At 41.9% G+C, this 25,994-nt stretch overlaps 1 protein-coding gene across 1 annotated transcript in view; it reads left to right on the plus strand.

The window, feature by feature from the left end:
* The window catches only part of LOC146633542 (voltage-dependent T-type calcium channel subunit alpha-1I-like), a 205,034-nt gene extending 179,346 nt beyond the window's left edge, over window positions 1–25,688 (plus strand). The window contains exons 29-36 of the mRNA XM_085351531.1: window positions 3,045–3,123; window positions 3,338–3,459; window positions 4,694–5,149; window positions 12,128–12,277; window positions 17,634–17,771; window positions 20,612–20,795; window positions 21,280–21,413; window positions 21,661–25,688. Coding sequence (XP_085207657.1) covers window positions 3,045–3,123; window positions 3,338–3,459; window positions 4,694–5,149; window positions 12,128–12,277; window positions 17,634–17,771; window positions 20,612–20,795; window positions 21,280–21,413; window positions 21,661–22,386 — 1,989 coding nt within the window. The 3' untranslated portion in view covers window positions 22,387–25,688. The remainder of the gene's footprint in view (window positions 1–3,044; window positions 3,124–3,337; window positions 3,460–4,693; window positions 5,150–12,127; window positions 12,278–17,633; window positions 17,772–20,611; window positions 20,796–21,279; window positions 21,414–21,660) is intronic.
* Window positions 25,689–25,994: the final 306 nt, after the last annotated feature.

Below are 25,994 nucleotides of genomic sequence, written 5' to 3' on the forward strand. Positions count from 1 at the left end.
TGAACCCAACATATTTCAAAATTTTCTCTGCTTCAAGTTTCTGTTGCACTTTTCAAAGTTTCTCTACCGCTAATTTGTGTTTGGAGACAAGTTTCTGTAAGAGAACGAAATACATGAGCTTATGATCGTTGGTCGGACAAGGTGTCTTCACCCCTTCCCCCCTGATTCAGGGCCTCCTTCCAGAGGGCAGCAGAGTAAAGAGTTCATGTGAAAGTTTGGTAGTATATTCATGGTTCTCTGATGCTACAGTTGTCCCTGATGGGTGGTAAGTGACACCTGACAGTCAGCAATAGCCAAAAACAGTGTGAAAAGTGGAGCTGGGGTTTGGAGGCGGCGCAGGAGCTTGCAATGGACAGCAAATGTGACCAGGCTAAAGCAACTTAACTAATTACAGGCCTTATCATAGATTTATCAATTGGCTGTGTAGGATGTTATCAGCTGATCCATCAGCTGTTGTGAGCTGGCTGTGAGAGCAGCTCCTTTGCTGGGATTGAAGCTGAGTTTGACTTTGTGGCATACCTGAACGAACTCCTTCTTCTGCTTTTTTTCCTTTTACTTTTCACTATATTTTAAATCTCTTTTAATCAATGCTGTTGGCTTAGCAGATAAAGTACATCAGGTATTATATGGTATGTCATTATCATTTTTAACACTTTTTGAAATCATTTTCATGAGATATAGTAACAAAGACAAACCCTGAACATATTTAAACCCTGAGCATGAAAGAGCTACTTTTAATGTATTCCACTAGATTTGTTGTTCTTTGCTGGAAAAGTCCTTGTCTGAAATTCATTGACAGCTAAACTAAATGAGAAATGTTTGACTTGGCTTCCATTTACTGAGAGCTCTCCGACTAAACCAGATATTACTATCAAAGTTCTCTTTTTCACAATTATTTTCCTCTTCAGCATGGCATCATTAAAGATCCTGCCTCAAACAGAGCCAAAAAAAAAAGCCTGGCAAAGCACCACAATGTAATTTTCTTTATAAAGTTCACTTGCACAACAGCTGATGTGTAATTTCCTGTGAACAAATTCTGCCCTAGCCGCTGTAGTGTTGGTGCAGTGTTCTTCAGCTGAACTGGCAGCAAATCACAAGTATAGTTTCCTTGAAAAGTCTCTGTGCACTGAGTACTGAGGCACACATTGAATATTCCCTCATTCTCAGTGGAACAGTGCTGCTTGCAGAGCATTAAAGGCGGTGAATAGGAGGCTAGCTTTTGCATCTCCTTAATAGGATTAGAAATGTTTTAACCATACAACATCATCACTATTAGGGTGAAGCAACAGAAGGCTGTTTCGTGGCATGGATCCAAGCCAAGTCCCAAAAGCCCAAGCTGAAAAATTCACAGCATTGTGGCTTTAGTCGTGTCAAAGTCTGTTTACAGAACCAAGAAGGGTGAGAGGAGCATGACAGAACAAGTTGGAATATTGGATTAGGTCCGTGCATATCCATCACTCAGTGATTTGTTTAATGATAAAATATAATGAAAAGGAGTTTTCTTCCGAAGCCCTATAGATACTGGAACTCTTGTAAAAATGAAATTGTATTGTATGAGACCTTTTCAAAAGCAGGAACAAAAATCATTAGAATTAACATAATGTGTGACTGTAATAATACACGTACTATATTATCATCAATTTGTGTTTTACTTTGCAATAACATATTTTATGGATGCAGACGAAGCAGGGATCGATTTATTTCTAGTCATAAGAAAAACACTCATGGGACACTTCATTAGTTACACGTCGCAAGGAGTAGAACTGCCTTAATTCTTCATGCATGGCTTCAACGAGGTGCTGGAAGCATTCCTGTAAGAGTTTGGTCTATATTAACATAACAGTATTGTGCAATTGCTACCCATTAGTAATGTGAATCTTCCATTCCACCACATCCCAAAGTGAGGTGATTATTTGAGGTTTGTGGCATGATGTACTATCCTGCTGGAAGCAGCCATCAGAAAATGAGTACATCATAAAGGGATGGACACAGTCAGTAACAATAACCCAGTCGAGTGTAGTGTTTAAAAGATGATCAGTTAATACAAAAAAAAAATTCCTACACCACAACCTCCAGCCTGAACTGTTCATACAAGGCAGGTTGGATCCATGCTTTCAAGGTTCAAGGTTCTTTATTTGTCACATGCATAGTTATACAAGTATAACACACAGTGAAATGTAGCCTGACACGCTCCTCGACATGTGCAAAAATGGGGGGTAGAGGAAGAACATTACACATATATATAGTATATACATTGGGTAAATGTGCAGTAGTAGCAGCAAGCAGGTGAATTCTGTACATTAATATGAATAGACATCTGACTATTTTACAGGATAGACAATATAAACATTTCATTGTGTTTATAACAAATTGTGACCCTACCATTCAAATAATGCAGAAGAAAGTAAGACTGATCAGGCCAGGCCAAGTTTTTACAATCTTCTGTTGTAGCCTCAGTTTTCTGTTCTTAGCTGACAGCAATGGAACCAGTGTGCTCTTCTGTTGCTGTTGCCCATCTACTTCAAAGTTTAACATGCTGTACATTTGCAGATGCTCTTCTGTGTAACTTGCTTATAACGAGTTGTTATTTGAATTACCGTTGCCTGTGTGCCTGATCTCCTCTGACATGGCATCAACAACGCTTTTTTACCCAGTGCACTGCAGCTCGCTGGATATTTTCTGGCTGTGTGTGGAAAATTCCACTAGATCAGCAGTTTTTCAAAATACTCAGCCCAGTCTGTCGGGCCAATCATGCCACATTCAAAATCTGCAATGTTATTGGCTGATTAGATATTTGCAATAACAGTCAGTTAAACAATTGTACTTCATAAAGTGTCTGGTGAGTGCATTTAGTTATGCGCATATTTTAGTGTTTAGAATACGCTTTTGTTTTTCACTAAAAGGACTGTAACTTGTGCATTAGACACTGACCCGACCATAATGCCATCTACAAAGTTCTTCATTCCTGCAGATATTAAAATACTCTTTATGAATTTATGACAAACACGCAATAATACCTTTTTCCTTCTGTGTGCCCGTTGTAGGTGGGTAACCTGGGCCTGCTCTTCATGCTGCTGTTTTTCATCTACGCCGCCTTAGGAGTAGAGCTTTTTGGAGAACTAGGTGAGTTCATATAACATCCTAAAGACTGCCTTGAGATAGCAGCTAAATATTTTGTGCTCTCAGAATCAGATAGTGTTTGGTCACACTGCTATCGATTCAGTAACAGACAGTATCTATTCAGGATGGACTTAATTGGAGAGATTTTGCTTGCCATTTTCCTCTCACCCCTCTTTTAACTTCTTCTTCTCTTGATCCTTCTCGCTCTTATTCTCAGTTTGCAATGAAGATTACCCATGTGAGGGTATGAGTCGTCACGCTACCTTTGAAAACTTTGGCATGGCCTTTCTTACATTGTTTCAAGTCTCAACGGGTGACAACTGGAATGGCATTATGAAGGTACAAGGCAATAGTATGAAGATATATTTGAGTCAGTCTTATTTACTAGATTGAGTGCATGTGAAAGGCTTCAGTCTGATGCTACACAGGGTAAACATGCAAGTATATTTTTAACTGTGATTGAGAGAAAACACTATTTAAAAATAGACTCTTTAATAGTAAACTGTCGACCATCCTGGCCTTCTCTCTAATGACAGCAATGAAAAGGAGATGTGTTAGCTCAGCACAGGAAGCACACATTTCCCTACTGATGGAAAGAGATGACTGCCTCGTGCACATGTAAAAAAAATCTTAGCCATTTTATCCATCAACTTGCTACCTGGGCTGTGAGAGAGGTTAGACCTGCTCTGCTTTAGTGGAAAGGAAAGCAGTAATTAGTCATGCAGTGACGATAGAGAGGAGGAAATAATGAGGGAGAGTGCAGCGGGGAGAAAAAGGAGGCACTAGCCGACTGTAATAAAAGGGAAGATGAGAGGAAAGGAAAGGGGTTAAGAGAACTGACCAGTTATTATGCTTTCTCCTCTCCAGGGGGTGAGGGGCTGTGGGTGTGGGATTACAGCAAAAATGCAAAACAGGGAAGAGAGTGCGTTTGAAAACGGAGGCTCGGATGAGGAGAAAATGGAAATATTTAAGCAAAGAAGATGGAAAAGGATGCAGAAATGATGGGAGCTTTGTGAAGGGGCACAGGGTCTGTAAATGTCAAAGCAAATTAGACAGAAAAGACCAGCTTCAGCTCAGAGGGCTAAAATTGTTATGTGTGGTCACAGCCTGGGTGAGATATGTGTACTTCCTCCAGAAAACACTTGTCACTTTGGTTCTTCTCTGCCTGAACTCCGCTGTGCGCGTGTTAACCAGACTGGAAAACCACTAATAACTTTTCAAAAGACAAAAGTAAAAATATCGTCCCCTTGTTATTTTGCACAGAAGCAAGTGTATGAAGATAATACAAGCAGGCATGACTACAAAGAGCCTTGTTAGCATGAGAAAGATAATTCTAGCAGTAAAATTACTTTTTGTTGTGAATGATTAAGTTGCTTCAGGGCTGAGCTCGCATCAATACATGACGACTTTTAAATTTTGACTCGAGACTTCTTCTCATCATCTCCGCCACTTTCCAAATATTCAAGAAGAAGCTTCTTAACCAAAGAGTGACATTTGTGATATCTTATCTGTTTTGCTCCCTTTCACCCAAAACTACCCTTGACCAACCTCTCCTCATCCTCTGTCTGACCAGGATACATTGCGGGAGTGTCCACCAGACCACGGCACTGATGTGGACTATGCCTGCAATCCAAGCCTTCAGTTTATCTCGCCCATGTACTTTGTCTCCTTCGTGCTCACCGCCCAGTTCGTGCTCATCAACGTGGTGGTGGCCGTGCTGATGAAGCACCTGGACGACTCCAACAAGGAGGCCCAGGAGGAGGCGGAGATGGATGCAGAAATTGAGCTGGAGCTGGCCCAGGGCACCCTCTGTTGCATGGGCGCCCCCAGTTGCGGGGGTGGGGGGGTGGATAAAGGACTAGTCGTTGCTGGATCGAGGCCTGGAGGCACAGCGGGAGGAAGAGACAGAGGAAGTGCCCGAGGAGAGAGAGGAGAAGGAGTGAGAAAGCTGCGACACGCAGTCACTGCTGCGCACCAGGGACCATATAACTCCAGTGACTCCAGCCAGACTATGTACTCACCAGCACAAGTGAGTCTGTCTGCGTGTGTGTGTGTGTGTGTGTGTGTGTGTGTGTGTGTGTGTGTGTGTGTGTGTGTGTGTGTGTGTGAGAGAGGGAGAGAGAGAACAAAGAAAGTACATGAGGATCTTTTTGCTTGGTGGGAGTGTGAAAGGCATTTTTGTGTGTTTGATTGAATAAGCATGCGTGTGTCTTTGTGCCTGAAAGTAAGGATGAGATATCTATGACTTTTAGTTTTTTTAGCATCAGTGTCGAGCCTCATAAGGAGACTTGCTGATGTTCTCAATCTGCAGTAGTACTCTGATAGTTCTACGTCTCTCATAGCGATAAAGAGAAGATGCCCAAATGTTTGCTCCTTTCTTTCTGCAGTGTCCACTCTGTCTAAAACCTGAGTGTAGGGCTGCTCAATTAATCGAATTTTAATCACGATTACGATCTGGGCTTTCAACGATCATTAAAAATGACTGAGCCGATTATTAGCCCCTCCCTCATGCTTTACTCTCGCGCTGCTCCGTGTGGCAAATCAAGCGCACTGCTCTGCATTTCGAACACGCGTGACAACAATTAAGAGGACCCGAGGGAAGCTCGGAAAGCTAAGCAGAAGTTATTTGGAGAGGAGAGTGACTGCCGTTGGTTGAAAAGAGAGGTAAAAAAAACAACTTAAGTGGTGTGGAAACATTATGGGTTCGCGGAGTCAGACGTGGATCAAGTAGACACAGTGTGTAAACTTTGCTATGGTGTCGTAGCTGCACCACAGAGCAACACTGCAAAGTTCACATTTTTCATTTATTTCTTATATTGCAAACATTTGCACTGTTATCAGTATTTGCACACTATTTTATATTATTTTTTAAAGTCATTATTCAATACATTGTTATTGTTAAACCTTTAAAGCCGGTCAGAGCAGCATGCTCGTTTTGTGTAACTATTTTTAAATCCTGCTAAGCTAGCACAATAAATTTTTTTCCATATGAAACCAGAGGAGTTGTACTTACATCTTATGCCATCAGCTTGTCCTCGGTCACGGTTTCCTTCCACATATAGCTTTGCAAAAATTGCATAAAAAGCGCTTGCAGGAACAAAAACATAATATTCCAGAAACACGCTTTGCTGATCCGATCAGCTGTTCTTAACACTTCCCACATTGAAAAAGACGTCAACGCGAACTATCGCAAGTGACGTCATTTTTGCGGAAAATGTAGTTTTTTACTTGTAGGCCTTAGAACTCGAATTGCACTGCTGGAAATAGTTTATTTTGATGCACATTCTTTGCAAATTTGCATCATAGGATTGTTTTTTTTGTTTTTCCTGCAGTATATAAAAATTGCTGTATCTCCAAAAATAAAACTATGAAGACACTCAAAATAAATTTCCTGTTGTTGTAAACGATTTTTTGCAACTTTATTGTATTTAAAGTTTTGAGGGATAAACCTCTTAAATTTCTCCAAGTAGAAATATATGTAAAAAAAAACAAAACAAAAACGATTTTCAATTTTTTTGTAGTTTATTGCACTTTTTTGCAATTAATGTAGTTACTATGGACTTAATGCATACACATTTTTAAAATATGGGCTATAACAGTTGTATTGATGTATAGCAACTTGAAATGCTCCCACAAATGGCACTACAGCATGTAAAAAATAATAATATAAGCTCTGGCGGACGAAATAAATATCGTCAAATAATCGTGATCTCAATTTCAGTGAAAATAATCGTGATTATCATTTTTGCCATAATCGAGCAGCCCTACCCGAGTGGTCACCGCTTATTGCAAGAACAATATAAATAGTACTATAAGACACTATTGAATACATACAAACGTCAGGTCTGACACAGATGAAGTACAACCTTCTTTTTAGATGCTGTGTAAAAGGAAAATAATAAACAAATTTAATAGTTTGTAAATCTTTTAAAACTTGAATTTAATTGAATCTGGTACAAAGAAAATATATCAAATGGTGAAACTGGGTAAAAAAGACTGGCCTGGTGAGTAGTTACACTTTACTAGTACCTGATCAGACTCTCCTTTTTGCCTTCAGAACTGCCTTAATTCTTTGTGACATCAATTCAATAAGGTGTTGGAAAATTTCCTCAGAGATTTTAGTCCATAATGACACAGTTGGTGTCGATTTTCTTTTAGCTTTGTAGCCTGTTGATTATCTGAGTTGCTATCACCATCCCGTCAGCTCAACAACAAAACATTTTGGCCCAAAGAAATGCTGAAAAGCACTGCTGGTAAACCTAGTTTCTCACTGTAAAACTGTAGTTAAAACCTCATGCAAAGAAAAAGCATGTAAACATGATTCTGCCTCAGGTATTCCTTTATCCACACCTGACTAGGTGTGGTCAATTAGCAACAGCTGAACACTCTTGCATTTCCACTGCAAAGAGATTAGGGGCTGCAGAGGGGCGTAACACACAGGTAACAAAAAATATGTGGAGGCAGCATTAATGCTAAACTGGCCTTTTACAGTCCAGACCTGAAACTCATTGAAAAATTCTTATTATGAAACAAAGAATATGACAAAGAGGTTGTGAACTGATGAAATTCTTTATGAAGGAAGACATGTACATGCAACTTGTGAGGAAGGGATGATAAAAACCTGCCCACATGTTGCTTAAATTAACTTTAAAATGAGCGTCTTTGAAAAAAAATCTCAGTTTCAACATGTTTTTTGTTTTCTTTGTGCCATTTTCGATTGCACAAAAGTCTTAAATGTTTCTTTTTAGAAACAGAGTTGTTATTGTATGCACGCTTTATATATTCCGCTGTAAGAGCTGCTATCATTTTTTGATGGAGGCTTCCTCAGGGCTGAGTATGTGGGAATTACGCAGGTAAATAAAAATACACAGGTACAGCTCAGACTACGAGCAGACAGTGCACATGAAAGGACGTATTATATATTATTACTGCGATATTTCTGTCTCTCTGGCTGTCTGTCAGTTTGCTTCTCTTTACACGGTGTCAATGGATTAGTTCATGCAGGGAAAATTACATATTTGACGAGCAAGCTGCAAGAATACAAAAGTGATAAACAATGTCAGTAATTTCTGTTTAAAATGGTTCTGATGTCAGAGAGAGAGAGAGAATCATTGCTTGATTTCTTTTTTAGTAAAAATTCACTGACAGCCCGCATTTCTTGAGTGCACTCAATCAGTCGATCTCTTTGTATAAGTTGTTAGAACTTTTGTTCTTTTTCTTTAAGCGATTTTGAAAGATGGAAGCGAGGGCCTGGAAGGTTAAACATTTACACAAACAGATAAAAGGAGAAGAAGAAAGAGATGCTAAGCAGTGACTTAGCAGGAGTTTTTGCACAAAGCCAATTGTTTGAATAAGATGAGTAATAGAAGTGTTAAACCATTAGGGAGAAATTAAAGGCATTTTCCAAAATCAAGCTAAACAACTAAAGTGATATCATGTCGATTTTGTGTATGAAGGTTTTTCGCCTTCTTCTCTGTAGCCAATGCAGTCAGCGAGGAGAGGTGAAAAATGTTAATCACTTATTCACTGAAGCTTTTTTTCATTTAGGCTTTATTAACCTTTCAATGCTCATTTGAGACTATGTGAGCTTGCATACATATGTGCACAGGTTACGCTTTGGAAATCATAATTTCACTGCCTACATCTAATGTGTGTGTGTGTTTGTGAGAGAACGAGTGGAAGGGTCCCTCATTTCTCCTCGCAGTCAGCAGAGACGCACGCTTTCATTATGAAATCATTAATGATAGTCTGAGATTTCCACGCAGAACCACACACATGAAGATGACTCACTGGCTGCCATGAGGAATTTCACCTTTGTAGAGCTAAACTTGGCTGCACGGAGCCATTTTTAGTTCAGCGTTGGCTGACGAAGGAACTTAATGCAGACCAGGGAGAATAAACTGGCAGCATCCTGTCTCTCTCTGTCTTTCTCTCTGCTTCTCTTTCTCACAAGCGATGCAGTGAGGGATCTGGCAGTGCGATGTAATATCTTCAGAGCACGGGTCCTGGGGTTTGAGTGTGTGATTGTTCGTACCAGGATGAGTGTGTGTATGTCTGTGAAAAACATTGTCAAATAAATTGCTGTAATATTACTGCTAGTAATACTGCTACAGTACTAATCAAAAATCTTGAGACATCCCAAGTCGAGTCTTTGTACCTCACCATTTTCAGAGGTATGTTTTTCTTTTTTGTTTCTTTTTTGTATGTACATATGAATCATTCAAACATAAAAAAGACACCTAACTCAAGCAGATGAAGCAGTGTCTACATATAACAGACAAAAAGCTCATTTTAAATTTTTTCTCACGTAATTTTTTCCCATTTCTTTAGTTGCCAAAGTTAACACAGTTTAACAGTCATAAAATATTTTTTTGCACCAACAAAGTAATCAACAAAGTAAATAGTAAATGGACTATTTCAACATGGTGTGCACTTTGTCCTTAAAAAATCTGAGGAAACCAGACAAGTGAAGAACAAAGAAGAACTGGCTTGAGTAAAAAAAAAAAAAAAAACTTCTACCGCAGCAGATGATCAGTATCTGAAAGTCCTGCCCTTAAGAAATAGGGGGGGGGAAATCCAGCAAATACCTGATACAGGACCTAAGACCATCTACTGTTTACTGAAGTCTCATCAGAAATGGCTTTCAAAAAGCTATTCTTAAGGAAGGGAAACAGGGAGAAAAGGCTGAGGTATTGCAATTACATCAGAACAAATGACTTGTGGATTAAGAATCCAAATTAGATTTTTTAATTGTCAGATCAAACGAGTGGGGTACAACAGTGAGCATCTGCAGCCAGATACATGTTCTGTAAAGTACGGAGGAGGCTCTGTCATGGTTTGTTATGTTTCATCCAGCGGTGTTGAAATTTTCAATTATGAACACAGAAACTACCATTGGATTTGATCCATCATGTAATACCACCTGGAAAGCATCTGATTGAGCACATGACAAAGATCCCAAACACACAGAAAAACATAGAGAAAAACACACAATGGAACACTATTGGGCCTGGATTGGCCTTTTCAGATTCCAGATGTGGGATCATCTTGACAGAAACCATCAACATCCAAAGATGAGCTCTGAATGTCTTTCATGAAGCCTGGAGAACTATTCCTGAAGACTACTTAAACAAATGAGTCCACTCTGTGATAAAGAATAGAGGTGAAATATAAACAGATGAAGGATGGCTCAAGATTTTTGCACAGTCTAGTATTTTTAGAATTAGAGCTACAGTGTTCATCTTTTGTATTCATCTACAAAGCTGATATTTACGTTATTTATACAGAGCAGACAGCTCAGTTGAACTTGGATTTTTGGTGCAACTAATGCAATCTATAATGTGCTATATTAAACACTAAGAAAGTGCTTTTTTTAGAGAATAGTGCAACACCAGTAATGCATTGCACAGGGACTAAAGGAGCCACTAGAGGAAGTTGACACATGCACGGTGAGAGAGAGAGAGAGAGAGAGAGTACGGGCATAAGAGAGGACTGATAATAGCCGAGCCAGTGACAGTCAGATAGAGGCAGTAATTAATTTCAGCTCTCTCCTCTCCCCCTCTCTCAACTTCCATTCCCTGCAGACGAGCCCTATTGTTGTCCACTAATACAGTTATTAATGGAGGCCACCACATAGGCCACCACAGTCAATCAAACATTTTTATATTAAGCTCTCAACCTACACAGAATGGACTATCTCAGGGCCTCTCTGAGAGAGAGAGAGAGAGAGAGAGAGAAGAGTATGTTTTTTTTATATGTGCATACACCGAGCTGGATGTAGCCGAGTCAGTTTGTCTTTGTGCCAAAATGCGGCACTGCAGCTCTGTATCAAAACCCAGCATGATTTAGGTGTATTTATATCGCTGGGAGTACAGTAACCTGTCTTTTGAATCACGAGCCCACTCACTTTCAAAACATGAACCATGAGTGATTGTAATATAACCACATGAGTCAGAAATGTGTGTTTGCATAAGAGGCCTAAGTATAGGCATGTGCGGCGTTGTAGAAACGTGTTATGAAAGTAGGCTTGCGTGGGGATTGAAGAGGAGTGACCCTGTTTCACAGCATCTTTTGGGATAGATCTGCTGATGTAATACGGTTATTTTGGCTGTTAAGAATGTGCTACGGGCACAATCACACATCATTGTGAAATACAGAGTCCCGCTGCAAATCACAGACATCATTTTTAAAGTAGTCCCCCCTCCACCTTTTTTTTTTGTCAGTAGTTTCCTTTTTCTGCCAGATTGGTTTCTGGGAAAACCAATCTGGCAGATGAGATTCAAGCAAGGAGGGATCATTTAAGTCACAGGGAAAAAAGAAAAAAGAAGCCCTGAGTGATTCAGTCTAAATTGCTTTAAACCTAATAATATCCAACTCACAAAGCAAATGCTTAAATCTTAAATTGTTTCAACAAGGTATTGAACAGCCTAATTGAGGTGATATATCAAATATAATTGCACCACTCTCACTGCTCAAGGCTTTGATAGTAAAATTATGTGTTACTTGGCTAATGGTTTGGAGTTATATTATTGAGGAGCTTTTTTTTGTTGTTGTTTAGTTTTTTCCCTTCCCAAAAAAGAACAAGTGTTTAGCTTTAAAGGCCATCAAAATCTCATTTATTTATACATAATATCTGACAGTGTATGAGAGATTTATTTATTTATTTATTATTTCAGTTGAGGAATGTCAGAAAGGAAGGCGTACGGAGTGTGAAATGTACTGTCGTGGGGGTGAATATGCACATGAGTGACATGAGTGTGTGTTTGTGTGTGAGCACAGAGTATGAGAAAACTGCAAAAGCATACCAGCGTGTGCACATGGGCACTTTTATAACCCTTTCGATGGTGTATGCATTTCCCTGCGTGTTTCTTTGTCCTCGCATGTCCGCATGTGCACATGTTTGCGCCTGCGTGCATTCTGGTCTGCCGCCCCCCCGCGTCCCCTGCGTATGTGTCCGTGTATGTGTGCGTGCGTGTTGTGTGCGTGCGCGTGTGCGTATGTGTTCCAGGAGAGCCAGTGGTTGGACAGTGTATCTCTCCTGATCAAGGATACCTTAGAGGGGGAGATGCTGATGATCGACAACCTCTCCGGCTCTGTCTTCCACCACTACTCCTCTCCTCAGCTCATCTGCAAAGACTGCAAGGGCCACCCGCAAGAGGTACCACCCTAAACACACATGAATACAAGCATGTCCACAGCACACACACGGGACCAAGGGGAGGGTGAAATAATCTCAGATCTGGTCACATTTGCAAGACAAATTTAACACATGTATTAATTTTTCAGTCAAATATTTAATTGGCGTAACGTGTTTCGGAATTCAGTCAACACAATTGTTTGTGATAGGCTCAGGCTTACAGGACAAACATCCAAGGATCTCACTCTGAATAATTTACTAGTATTGAAAAAAGTTCCACATCACATTAAGGCTTTAAATAAGCTACCCCTGCGTTGCCAATTTAGCAAGGTTTGGACACTTTAATGAACCCATTAGCAATGTTATTTCACAGTGAACCCAACAATAAATCTACTGACTTTCTGGGAAAGCATTTTACTTTCGTTTCAAGAGAGTCGCGGGTGAATCTTCGGCCCTCCTCGTTCACGGTTTCTGCAGTTCTCAGCTGCATTCTGTGAGAAAGGACAGAGTGAAATATAAATCAACAGGAAAATATCCAGAATGTCTATGAAGGGATCTACTTTGTTTTGGCAAAACCAGGCTAACCAAGTCTTTTTTCCTTATTGTGTTCAGCAGACCAGCTCTGACAGTGTAAAAATGCAATTGAAGGAAGATAAGGCTGTTAAAAGTGCAGTTTCTTGATTTCACATTTTAAAATGCTGATTTCAACAGAGTGGAAAAAAACGTGTACGCTGGGCATGCCAGATTATAGCTATTCTCATTCCTGTTAGAGAAAAGCCCGTCTACAAATAAAACACTTTTACACCTGCACTCTGAAGGGAAAACCAAACATCATCCTGAGACATGTAATTCCTAGCTTCCAGATGCTTTATAAAAATGCCTCCAGGTGTTGGAAGGGAGAAACAAAAATTGGCACCCTAGCGCCAAATAAGTGTAGAGGTAGAAATTTAATTCCTGAAAACATCTACTTTTCTTTGTAGCTGTGCAAATGTGTATAAATATAAAGCTAACAGCATTTGCTAACCTTCAGTTTGCGGTTTCACTGACTGGCGCACGTGTGGGATTGTGTACTCTGGAAAATCTAATTTTAGGCTGGATCAAAAACCAAAATTTGGTAAATCATACAATTACTTTGTAAAACACAGGATTCCCTGAATACTCACACATTCACACGCACAACAAGTTGCAGGCATGTAGGGGGTTGCACGTACTTTCGTGGATACACACAGGGGTCCATTAATCACACCAAGCAGTCTGAATGGAAAGTGCTGTCAAAGTCCAAGCTTCATAAAGTGTGTCAACTGCTCTATGTGCTGTTTTGTTACAGTATAACAGAAAGTTAAAGCCTCTAAAAAAGCCCAGCAGCATAAGATTAAAGCGACTTTCCATATGTGCAGTAATGTGACTCAATGAGGCCCACTTAATGCATGGCACACAGGCAGCCATTCTTGTTGCTGTATGCATGCAGGCACGCACCAACAGCCTGTTTTTCCTGTTCTTATATTTTAGGGGCGTTTTGTAAACAGGAGATCCTGCATAAACCACACACCCCCACAACATACTGTCCTGTGCTGGTGTTGTCTATCACAATGACAAAGTGCAGCAGGTCATCTCAGAAGAAGCAATAACTGGGCTCTACACCTCCTCATCTGTCAGCCCTGCTTTCTGCCTGTCTGCAGATGCTGTCAAACCATCAATCTTTCCTCGCTCCGTTATACGCTTCGCCTTTTTCCTTCGGTAGCTGCTCTCCTCTGGCAATCCCTTTGTCTAGCCCAGATTTACTCTCTCTGATGCGGTGCTGATCTCCTTTAATTTGCCACCTTCTTTAAACATCAGACTTGCAAATTGGGTGTTTTCGTGTGTGCGTGTGTGCGTGACAGAGAGAGAGCTAGTATGGGTGAGTACACAGATGAGTCTTTTGCTGCTGAGAGTTCTGTGCAGATTTACTGTGTTTGAGCAGACAGTAAGACACAGCGGGACACCTGGGTGCAGCGTGTGTGACATTGGAAATATTCATCAAGGAACTAATAAACACGAGGGACGATCCACAGCATGAGAGTGACTGCAGTTTTGGTTTGCAGGGAACAGTTCAGTGGAGCAGAGGAGGCCTTCGCTATTAATTTGGCTGCAAGTATAAGAGGCCACTGCTCAACACTATATGAAAGCTCCTCAACATCATTTTCACTGAATTTACTTTTGAAACTAATCAAACTACTAGAAAATGTTGCTCTAACAGGCAATTCAAAGTTGAAACTAAACTACTGTTAATGGTAATATTAAATGCATCTCATTGAAATAAGCAAAACACTGTTTGTAAAATGAAAGGATAATAGCGATACTGATTTTAAGATATCAGCTGTTCCTGTGGTCACAATGCACCGTTAAGGAAAAATGGTGTACAGTTTTGTGGAAAACTTTTGGACATAAACATTTCAAGGTGCAATTAAAAGATTTTGTGACCTCACCCATCAAAAGCAGAAACCTTGTGGGCTCCTGAAAGACTTAGTGGACCTCTGGACCACTTATTTTCTTTTTTACAGTACTGTACATGTACTGTGACCACTTGTGCTTGCATATCTGCATCATCACATCTGAGGAGGCAGAGAAATCATTTCAGAGAGCTGATTGATCCACAGTGCTTAAATTGACCCAGAGTGGCATCTGGGTGTGTGCCTGAGGTGAAACAGTATTATTTTACTATTTCCACATCATTGTGTATTCTGTAACGCTGTGCATTTTGAGCTATGAGTGCATTTATTGCCAAATGCAGTTGGTGAGATCGGTTTATTAAAATGCAAAAATCTTACTTGCTCCAAAAAAAAAATCTAAGCTAATTCGTCCTGCATAATTACGAAGAACTAAAGAGGACTGAGGAGGATTAAATGCAAGAGAGCAGAACTTCCAAGGAGCAGTTTAAAATAGCAGAAGCACTGTTAGTTGTCCAGAGGTGCACACGGAGACAATGTTGAGGTTTTGCTTATCAGGGGCAGTCACTAAAACTTCTGATCGCACCTTATATACGTATATATTTTTATTCATTATGCAGTACCATGTGTAATACCACAAAGTATGAGACAGTCCTTCAGTCATTAGTTATAAGACTATATATGTAGAGTATAATTTAGGCGGCAGCACGGTGGCACGGTGGTTAGCACTGTTGCCGCACAGCAAGAAGGTCCTGAGTTCAATTCCACCATCAGGCCGGGGTCTTTCTGTGTGGAGTTTGCATGTTCTCCCCGTGTTTGCGTGGGTTCTCTCCGGGTACTCCAGCTTCCTCCCACCGTCCAAAGACATGCAGCTTGTGGGGATAGGTTAATTGGATAATCCAAATTGCCACTAGGTGTGAATGTGCGAGTGAATGTGAATGGTTGTCTGTCCCTATGTGTTAGCCCTGCGACAGACTGGCGACCTGTCCAGGGTGTACCCTGCCTCTCGCCCTATGACAGCTGGGATAGGCTCCAGCGCCCCCCGCGACCCTAAAAAGGATAAGCGGAAGCGAATGGATGGATGGATGGAGTATAATTTAGGAAGAAGAGGAGTTCGGCACCTGATGCCATGGCTGCCATAGAGCTCTGATCTCAGCATCATGGGCATAGTCTGTTCAAACAGGTGACAGTGGTGACAAAAGGAGAATTAATGGCTGCAGTTTGCGTGAAGTTAAGTGATCACTGTATCGTGTTGACAAAGTTCATAGACTCTGGTAAATGATCATTTGTTGTCATAGTTCAGCAAGATAAAAGAGCAAGAGCACCTGCTGGTGCACTTATGATATGATATTCTGACTGTTAAGACTCATGCAGATATTAATTGTGCTTATTTCCTCTGCAGTCAGCAATCTTCTCTCATGGCAGTGCTGAATAGAAAAATACCTTCCTTCACTGCTCTAAGGCTGCAGTGGACACTTCCAACTGGTCCTTGCCCGAGTCCCCTATCTCGTTAGTGAAGCCTTCGATATTTCTGCAGTTACCTTGGAAGCAGCGGTGTAGCAACTCTTCCTGTGCCTATTGTGCTTTTTCGTTATCTCTGGAGGCCCAGCCAAGAATACAGAAAAAGAGAAGCTCCCGTTTCTTTCACCTGTCGATAAATAAACCAGTTGACTCACAGGGACCTTTTTTCCACAGCTATTTGCAGCCCACCTCTAAGGCGCTAAAAAGTCACAGATATGGTGCTCTCACATAAGTGAGGAGTAATATATGGAGGCAAAACAGAAAGTGTTCTTTCAAATTAATGAGTTGCTGTGCTTCTGTCTTGATTCCTCGCCTTTGCCTCATCCCATCTCTTTATCTCTTTCTCTCACTTTCTTGCTCACTCTCTCCTCAGGGGCATGGGCAATGGTAATTTACTGCCTCATATTAGCCATGAATCTTTCGTTCCTCTATGAAACTCTCACTTCATTGTATTTCACTTGGCCCCTTTTAATTCCCCATGCTCTGGCCATTTATTGTTCTGTGTCCTTAAAGAAACGCTGCCCGAGCACTGCATCTCCACAACACTGAGGTTCCACTCCAGCTCACGGTTTGCACTGTGCTCTGAAACCGGTGCACAAAAAGAAAAGTATTACAAGAGCAGAGAAAAGTGCCAGCAGGGAGGCTCGATGCTCACGTGTGGCTGATCATTTAAAAGCAATTCAGCAGCTATATGGGCCACGTTACCCGCAGCTCTGATGAAATGAACCTAGCTGGAGCCAGTGTTGGAGCAGAGAAAAGAGAAAGTAACACTGTTGTCACATCTGAGTGACAACAGTGTGCTTGGTAATGTTTTCTTTTTTGTTAACATCACCACGCTTGATAGGAAAAATAAACATCTTCACTCTCTTTTGCATATACATGAAGACGGCGCCGACACGTACACGAAAACGTTGCATGGATACCCGCCTCATCCAGCTTCCCATCCAGCCTCTTTATTTGCGTATATATTGATGCCACTAAAAAACAATTGCTCACTTGATGATGATGAAGTAATGTCACTGCTCTCTTGAAATCTCTCATCCTGCCTCTCTTTACAGACAGGCGCCATGGCATTTTGGCAACTTTGAATTGTCAGCATCTGGTGAACCAGCTTGGTGGAGGTTTTATCGAACTCGTCTCTGTAGCTCATGTTGGCCTTTTAACAAAAAATAAAACAAAAAATCATGCAAGATATAAATAATATAGATAGATATCAAAATAAACTAAACCTTTAAAAGTTTCATTTCTATATCCACCAAAATGTAAGCCACTGAAGTCGTGGCTGGTTGCTATGAACCTTGCGCTAAACATGTAAAATTTTACTGAGCACTGATGAGACCATGTTTTATGAAGTAGAAAGTCTGAAACAGTTGCCGGTCCTATTCCCTATGCCTTTAAAAGCATGGATAACTGAAGTATATTCTTTCCAGCAGATCAGGATGGCAGAGATTGAACAGGCTTCCTTGAAGTCAGAGCAACTTTCGGACAAGTCCTCATCCCCTGCCCTGCCGGATGACCTCAGCCTAGATGAGCATACTGCCTACCAGCTGCTGGCGCAAGAGGGCGAGGTGGGTATAAGCAGAGTGAAGAGGAAAGACACCATAAAGATTTTCACTTTAAATATGGATTTTATAGCTTTACAGTGTGTCCATAAGAAGGCTCATTTTCAGCTAGGCCAATCTAAAAGTCAGTGTATGAACGTTTAGGGTTGTTTTAATGATAGGTAGCTCTAGTAATCCTGTCATTTTAGGGGCACTAAGGTTTTGTACACTAGCTCTGATTTACAACATTGAGCCATCTTTACACAGCTCTGAGTTACAAAGGTGTGCAGAGTAAGCGCCCGCTTAAATGTCACTAGGAGGATATTAGTACTATTATCATTTTGCCGTGCTGCACACTTGGTTGTCATCTCTAGACGGAATTTTAAGCCAGTTTCATGTGAGTAAGACGAATAGAAAGAGAATACTGCACCACAAATTCAACAAGATACAACATTTAGTACAGGAAAACTGTGTCAGGCTAGTATTGACCAATCAGACTTTGGCTGACAAAGCAGGCTGACAAAAGACGATTTACAAGTTAGCTTTTATTGTAGTTTTTTATATTTATCTCCACTGATAGTTGGGAGGTAAGCAATCACCAACACATGGAGCAGGACGTCACCAACCTGGTGTTTGTTATACGCAAGCGTCAGAAGAAAATCAACGCTCATTGTCCCCAGAGGCTAGGTCATTGGATAAGAGCCCATAGGTTCCACCAGCTGCTTTATATTTGACGTAAATACAGCAGTTTACCAGCACTTTGTTCCAACCCCGCAGCAGATTTCTTTATTATTACTTCCAGGAAGCACAAAACAAATGAACCCTCATAAAATCATTTTCATGGCTGCGCTTTAGGCTCTCTCGCGATTTGCAGATATAAACCTTTAGGTTCCAAAGATGCCTTTATCACTTTCTTTCTATGTATCAGGGTAACTATCTTGTCTTTGGAGAGTCGACAGTCTCTATCCTCTACAGTCCTTCTCGTGAATAAATCTTTCCACCAAACTCCCCTCAATCACAATTCGTGGTGGCTCTCTATGAACCCGCCCAAAGCTTGCTTTAGACTTTATCTTTTATGCTTCTCCTTTGACAGTGCTCCCCCTCTGGTAATTGCACACCTGCTCTGTACCTCCCTCTAGCCTCACTATCTCCATCCCTTATCATCCATCCATCCTAGATATCCTCCTCTGTAATGGGGTAATGCTCCTTGGTTCTGGAGAGCTAGATAAGCCTGCCATCACCAAGCATGGCTGTGAACCAGTGCTCATTAGAGGAGAGGGAAGGAGATGAGAAAAGAAGGGGAAGAGGGAAAGAGAGAAGGTGACAAAGGACGTAAGGTTAGGGTTTTAATTTGCCCAGCGCTGTTTGATTAAAAGAAATCTGGTGTCAAATAAATAAATAAATCCGTTTTACACAGTCACACTGAGGGAAGTCACATCTCTGCCCAAAGCAAGCCCTTACAATATAAAGCACACCATTTTTACTTAAAAGCTTGTCTAACATTAGGGTTAGGGTTAGTAGTGTCATGGTCCTGGGCCATGTGGGCCCAGTATTCTTAGTTCCTTGTATTTTTGTATTTCGTTCCTTATTTAGGCCATGTTTCCTGAGTTGCCCTGTTGTGTTGTTCCCTAAGTGTTTTCCCTTCGTAACTCTTACCCCCTGTGTGCCCCTCTGTGTATTTATGAGCCCTCGTCTCTCTTTGTGTTTTATTCTATGTTTTCCCCAGCCCGTTATGTCTGCGTTCTCCCCGTGCTCTCTCTCCTCCTGTTTGAACCTCTGTGTACTTCCTGTTTTACTTTGCCCATCTCCCATCAGTGTTGCGTTCACTCCTGCCGTGTCTTGTTATGATTATCAGTGTCACCTGTGTTCCCCGTGTGCATCCACTTCCCCTGATCATCCCTCATGTGTATTTAGTCTCTGTGTTTCATGCAGTCTGTGTCGCGTCGTCTGTGTTACCACCCCCTGTGTTCCGTATCTCCAGCCATAGCTTTTTCTTAGTTTATGTCCAGTTTAGGTTTTCTGTTTGAACTATTACCCTTGTACTGCCCTCGCTCTGGTTTGTTCTGTTATCAGCCATAATAAAAGGCTCGCTTTTGTTTAATCCACTCCTGCATCTTCGCTTGTGTTCGCGTCTGGGTCCAACACACACATTCCCACACGGTCTATCTCCACGGACCGTGACAAGTAGTAATTATGGTGGTGGTATCTGAAGAGATGTGTGTGCAGGGGTAGAAGCGAATGCTTGATAAGGCTATTTGAGATTTCACCTGAAATGGGGCTGTTAAGGGGCTCGGGTTGAATGACTCAGAGGTACAGTACACTAATGAAAGCACAAAAGCATTCCTGCACACCCACTCTCACACGTGTACCAGCTTATTTTTGAACTCTTGCCTTCATCCGCCTCCTGCTACTCACTTCAAGCCATCGCGGCCTGTTTGCGGATGCTCGGGAATTTCAAACCTAAACATTTAAGGTCACGAAATATAGGATTAACATAACAATTAAGAGCTCATGTTCACACTTTGAATTGCACTGAAATGAAAAGCCAAAGAGAATGATGTGACTCAGAGGCCATGTTTAATATCTCCCCAGCACCTTAGGGGCTTTTTTTTTTTTTGCCTCAACCAGGAACCCTCAATTTAAAATACATCACATGAATTCTGGATTAATTATTGCTTTGGAGATGAAATGAGAGTTTAAAGAAAATTTTATGCTAACTTAATGATCATCTAATCATCTTAATCATACAAGCTTTTCCAAAACAGGTCGCAGCAGTTTGCGTCACAAATTGAGCCCATATGTCTAATTTAGATATGAAGGAAAAAGCATCCACTGTTCTGGATATTTGTTAATCTTCTGTCTTGTAGGTAAAGTGCAGCAGTGACTCTCCCAGCTCTGAGGAGGTCGAAGGAGGAGGTCACCAGATTCAGACTGTGGTGCAGAGCCAGCCATGCAGAGCCCTCAGCACGGGCATTGAGATGGAGATCGTACTGCAGGAGATGGAAATGCAAACACACGAACCGCGTGTTTGTTCACCTCAGTGCAGCCCAGGTGAGTAAATCCACAGCGCAACAAACACATAAGCACAATAATGTGAATTGCTTGTTGCTCTGTGTGTGTATATTGTGTAAACGAAATGCTGTAATCTTAAGTGACAGCCTCAACAAAATGCTGCACAATTTGGTTAAACAGCACTTCAAATCAAAGAACAAGGCAATAAATTAAATTCAAGTAATTATATAAATAAACAAGAGAAGTCCACGTACAGTAAGTCTCAAAATGCGCCTATAAGAGGTGACGAGGGGGGAGTCTAAGGAAGAAACTGACCTCTGCAGTAGGATTAGCTCTATATATGCACATGTACAGTTAGTTTTTACATCAAATGGCATCATATTGGGTGTATTCAGGCCCAGACTACAGATTAATCCGTCACCATCTTCTGTATATAAAATCTGTCTTTTTAATACATCCTTAACCCTAAAATAAAATCTGGTTGTAAGAACTGACTAATAATGTCCTCTGCTGGTCTCTTAAGCAGCCATCCCAGTACCTCCCCGCAGTAGAAGCCTACGTTTGTCAAGAGGCCTTAGGCTGGCCTCCCGAGCCTCCAGAGCCTCGTGGGCTTCGTTCCGCTCCCCTGGAGCCCATAGGAAGAAGCTCTGCACACAGGTAAGAGGGGACGAGGGACCAAATAGATAGATTACGGTAAGTTAGATGATGTTTGACGTGGAAACATAAAAAGACAGTTGTGAGGTTCTGTTGAAATATATTTCAGTAATTGCTAACTAACAAATGATGATCAAGTAAATATAATAAAGGCAGGCTTGTAATCAGTACTGTTACAAGTCTTAATGAAAAAGAGAGTTGGATTGATGAGCTCATTATCTCTCTCCACTCTGTCTCTTATCTCCCTCAGTACCCTTCCCACAGTGATTCGTCCCTCGCTACAGGCAGCTCTGAAGGCAGCCTTCAGACCACCTTGGAAGAAGGACTGAGCTTCAGTGTGTCCCCACCTCAGAACTTAGACTTTCCACTGTCATCAGCTCCATTGCCGCTTATGTGTCCTCTCCCTCTGCCTGAGGACACCACCTCCATTTCTTCCCCAGTCCAGACCCTGAGACCAAGACCGAGCCCATCGTCTGGTTTAACCCTTCTGGCCACCAGGGGTCACCAGCGGAGTCAGAGCAGCGGGCGTGGCAGCACCAGCCCTGGGTACACCCGCGATGACTCGATCGACCCTTCAGATGAGGACCTGGGCATAGGGATTGGATCGTCTATTGGCGGTTGTGGCTCCAGCCAAGCAGGCAACAGTGAACACTTGTCAGAGACACTTAGCAGCTTGTCGCTGACATCACTGCTATCACCCAGCTCCCTGGTGTACCCAGGAGGAGCAGTAAAGAAGTGCAACAGCACAGGCAGCCTGGACCAAGGGGGGATGCTGCTGTCTTCCCGGAGCAGGGAGGGTCGTAGGGAGATTATGGGTCTGGAGCTTATGGACCCCCAAGGCTTCTTGGCCAACCCCTGGACTGGGGTTGATACAAGAAGAGGAGAAGGAAGAGGGGAAATAGGAGATGGAGATCAAGGACTAAAGGGGAAGAGCTCAAGCCAAACAACAGTAGGGCCTTGTCGAAAAAACAGATGAAACCCAATGTTTCCTTTTTGTTTGTCTCTCCATTCCTTGGATCTGAACTCATTGCTATCCCTCTCGCTCTCTCTGCCTCATCGGTGAGAGAAAGGTCTGATGACACACGATTCCAAAACCAAACCCTCATCTTGCCCCCTTAACCCATTTCTATACATTCGTGACAAGCCCATGTCCTATTTTGTGCTATCTATGGGAGTGGTTTTGGTTATGGTCTGTTGGTGTGGAAGTGGCCTTTTCAAGGTCCAAGAGCTTCCACCAACTTGGCGGCTGTACCAGTATGGGAGGCCATGGAAGCTTCTGATCACACAGCAAACCCAGAAGGAGATACAAAAGGGTTTGAACTCAAAGATACAACAAAGAATCTTCATGTTGCTCGACTGTAATTTCCTTTTTCCTGATGGCTCGGGTTCACTGAGGTTAAAAATGCAAAAACAGAAGTAACCAAACAAGAAATAGCAATCCATGCCAACAGAGGGTGTTTTGATTCGCTTATGTCTCCAAGGCAGTGTGGCAAATACACGGGCGGAGGCTTTGTGATGGAGGAATATATGAAGGCGGGAGGAAGACTGGGGCAAGGAGAAGGCAGGTCATTTGTTTGGCTGGAAAAGCAGAAAGCGGATGTCCATCTGTTCTGGCAGACGGAAACAACAGGTCTTACTCACTCTGGCACAGGAGCTTCTGCTGAGATCAGAGTAAAATGTGAAGGGTGGAGGAAAGTTCAGGAATGTGTGCTCACGTTTGTGTGTGTGTGTGTGTGAGTGTGTGTGAGAGAGCACCGCCTCAGGTATCTAAGGCAATGAATTAAATCATTCTCACCGCTGCACCGCACCTCTGTGTTTTTGAAACCAGGGGGAGAGGTATCAACTGAGGAAAAGTTTCGCACGTCTTTCAGCTTGGTCTTCAGTGGCACTGGGAAATGGAAATAAATTAACAGACTGTGGAGGTATAACTGTGCATGGAGTGATTCGTGAAATTGGTTATTTTCCTTTCTCTTGCCAGCATCTCTCACTCGTGAACATGAAGAAATATAGTATAAAACGGAAAGCTAGGTTGGATGGAGCTTCACAGACGCGGCCAGGAGAAACAGCGTCGTGTGAGCGGCCCAGCTACGCCTGCACTGGAAAATGTGGTTTGCAGCTCCCTCGCTCAAGTGAGACTTCAAGCACACACCTTTTTTGACGCCACTTCCTCTCACTACGTTTAAGGATTTAAAGCGAATGGACAAAAAAAAAAAGAAACCACCCTCACACAAAAGTGTTGCAAGGGTCCTTGACTGCATGATGGGATTGCATTTAACCAAGATTTTTAACTATATACAGAAGTGTATTGACATGTCAATGTTGGGTGATAACCATGTGATTTCTATTCCACTATTTTTGTAGAAAAGAGAATAGGCACGTGCAAGTGTTGCCGTTAATTTGTCCCGATTTAATTTAACCCATGCAGTGTCTTTGACTTTGTTGTCTAGGACTTTTTTTGGTCTGCCAGTGGCTTCCAAGTTTTCTAACATTTTTCTAAGGTGTGGACAGTGTATAAAACAACAAAGCAAAAAATTTCAAACAAACTCTGTGCGCTGAAGTGATTGTTCCCTCCAGCACATTTCTCCTTGGGAACGCTGGTTCCTCGCGATTTGATTTTTCTAGATGTTGGAGTCTCAGAGGACAACCAGAGGTGGGAACAGCCATACTCACTCACCACATGGGGACTGTCTAGCTCACGGACATTCCCTGCACAAAAGGGGACTTTGTTTGCTTTTAGTTATTTGAGCGTTACACCATAACATATCGATTACGGGCACATTAGTGTTCCTTAAGCATGATTCTGGGATTGCAATACAGTATGCTTATTCTTGAAACGACACAGTGATGCACTCAGCCCCCCCCCCCCCCCCCCATCTTTTCACACATACAGTATGTTGTAGCAAACTTTTCACGCATGGAGATTTGATGCGAAAAGCTGAAACTGTAAGAGCGGAACGAGACTTGGCGTCTTTTTGGCTTCCACCACTCGATTAACTGCTCCATCCAAAAAGGAGACGTTCATCTTTAAGCCTGATTTCTAAGAGGTAGACTGTTTTATCCCTGGCGTTTCGATCATTACCTTATTTATTTTTTTCCATTTCTCAAGAGGAATGAGGTGATGTGAGAAAATCTGAGGGTTTGACCTTTTTTATCATGCAAAATCACTTTGATGACTATGTTTTAGCATATGGTGTTGGGTATTAACGAGTGAGGCATTTGCGTGTGCGCGTGTGTCTGTGTGAGGGACTGTGTGTGCATGTGCGTTTGTGACTTCAGGTAAAGTGTTTGCCTTTTTCCTGAAATGTCCTGTTTGTCAGTAAGGATAGCTGGCGGGGTTAAAGGTCGAAGAGGGAAAAAACACAAAGCAACCAAGGGCTGTTTTAGCATTAAAGATATATCCTCTTATCTTTCTGAGACAAATCCTTGTGTCAGTGAATATGGCATCAAAGGTTAAAGCCTGACTACACAGCAATAAATGTTCTATGTGTATGCCCTGAGTAAATGATGTCAATGTGATTTTTATCTCCTCGGATTACAACAGTACTCATTTTTGTCTGTTTTTGCTTCTGCACGTCTAAACTTCCAACTGGTCGGATAGCACCTCTGCCCTCTCCAAAACCAGTCGCTAGAGAGATGGGCTCCAATTGGATAACATGAGTAAATGAGGTTAACGAACTCAGGTCGGGGGGTAAAAACCACTAGTTTAAATTTTAAAGATAGCTGTAAAGCTGTGCTCAGACAGAAAGCGAAGCAAATTCTCGCCTTGCTTTATTCGCACAAGTTTGACAGCTTGAGTGTTTTGTGCACTGTGCGCTCACACACTACAGGCGCCGGACGTCAGATACAACAAGCAGAACAGTGCACCAAATTTGTGCGTCAGCAGAGTGTGCCTTCATGCACTGTGTGTGTGTGCTACAGCTCTCACTTAGACTGATGTTCAAGACCCCCCTTGTCTCCTTTTATATTTATGAGTACAAAGGTTCAGCAAAAGCACACATCTTTCCTAACGTGTTTTTTTGCTCCAGTCCAAGCTGCCTTGATCAAGCCTGCGTCCCCCTGTACACTCTGTATTGTATGCAGTCATGTCCGTCTCTTCAAAATTTGCTTCACCTTCAGTCTGAACACACCTTAAGAGTGTACACTTCACGTTTGTACATATCTTTGTATTTTGATCTGCATGTGTGCATTGCTGCCAGTGATCATGAATATATCGTTAGTATGCATTTCATAAAACTGTACAAAGGTGAAGGGAATGCCCCGGATGTTTCTGACTGCTGCTATGAGACCACTGGAGAATCAGTCACAAAAAAAAAATGTTTCTCCTCCAACAAAAACTATAAAATGATAAAATATTACATTTTATGTAAAAAATCACACACATCCAGTCTTCATTTTTATGCCTGTGTTTTGTTTTTTTCCACATTTAAATGATTAAGCTTGTGGTATGACAGCCAGGAGGAAAGAGGTTGGATTGTGTCAGGCAGGGAAGACAAAGCCAACGAGACTGCACCAAAAGCTGTCCGCACCCGACATGGACAGCTGGACAGAGTAAAGCTAACAGACAGCGCGAGAGACCGAGGTAGT

The sequence above is a fragment of the Diplotaxodon limnothrissa genome, linkage group LG4 (assembly GCF_057381915.1).
Source record: "Diplotaxodon limnothrissa isolate DT_005_m linkage group LG4, D_limnothrissa_male_GT1.1, whole genome shotgun sequence".
NCBI lineage: Eukaryota > Metazoa > Chordata > Actinopteri > Cichliformes > Cichlidae > Diplotaxodon > Diplotaxodon limnothrissa.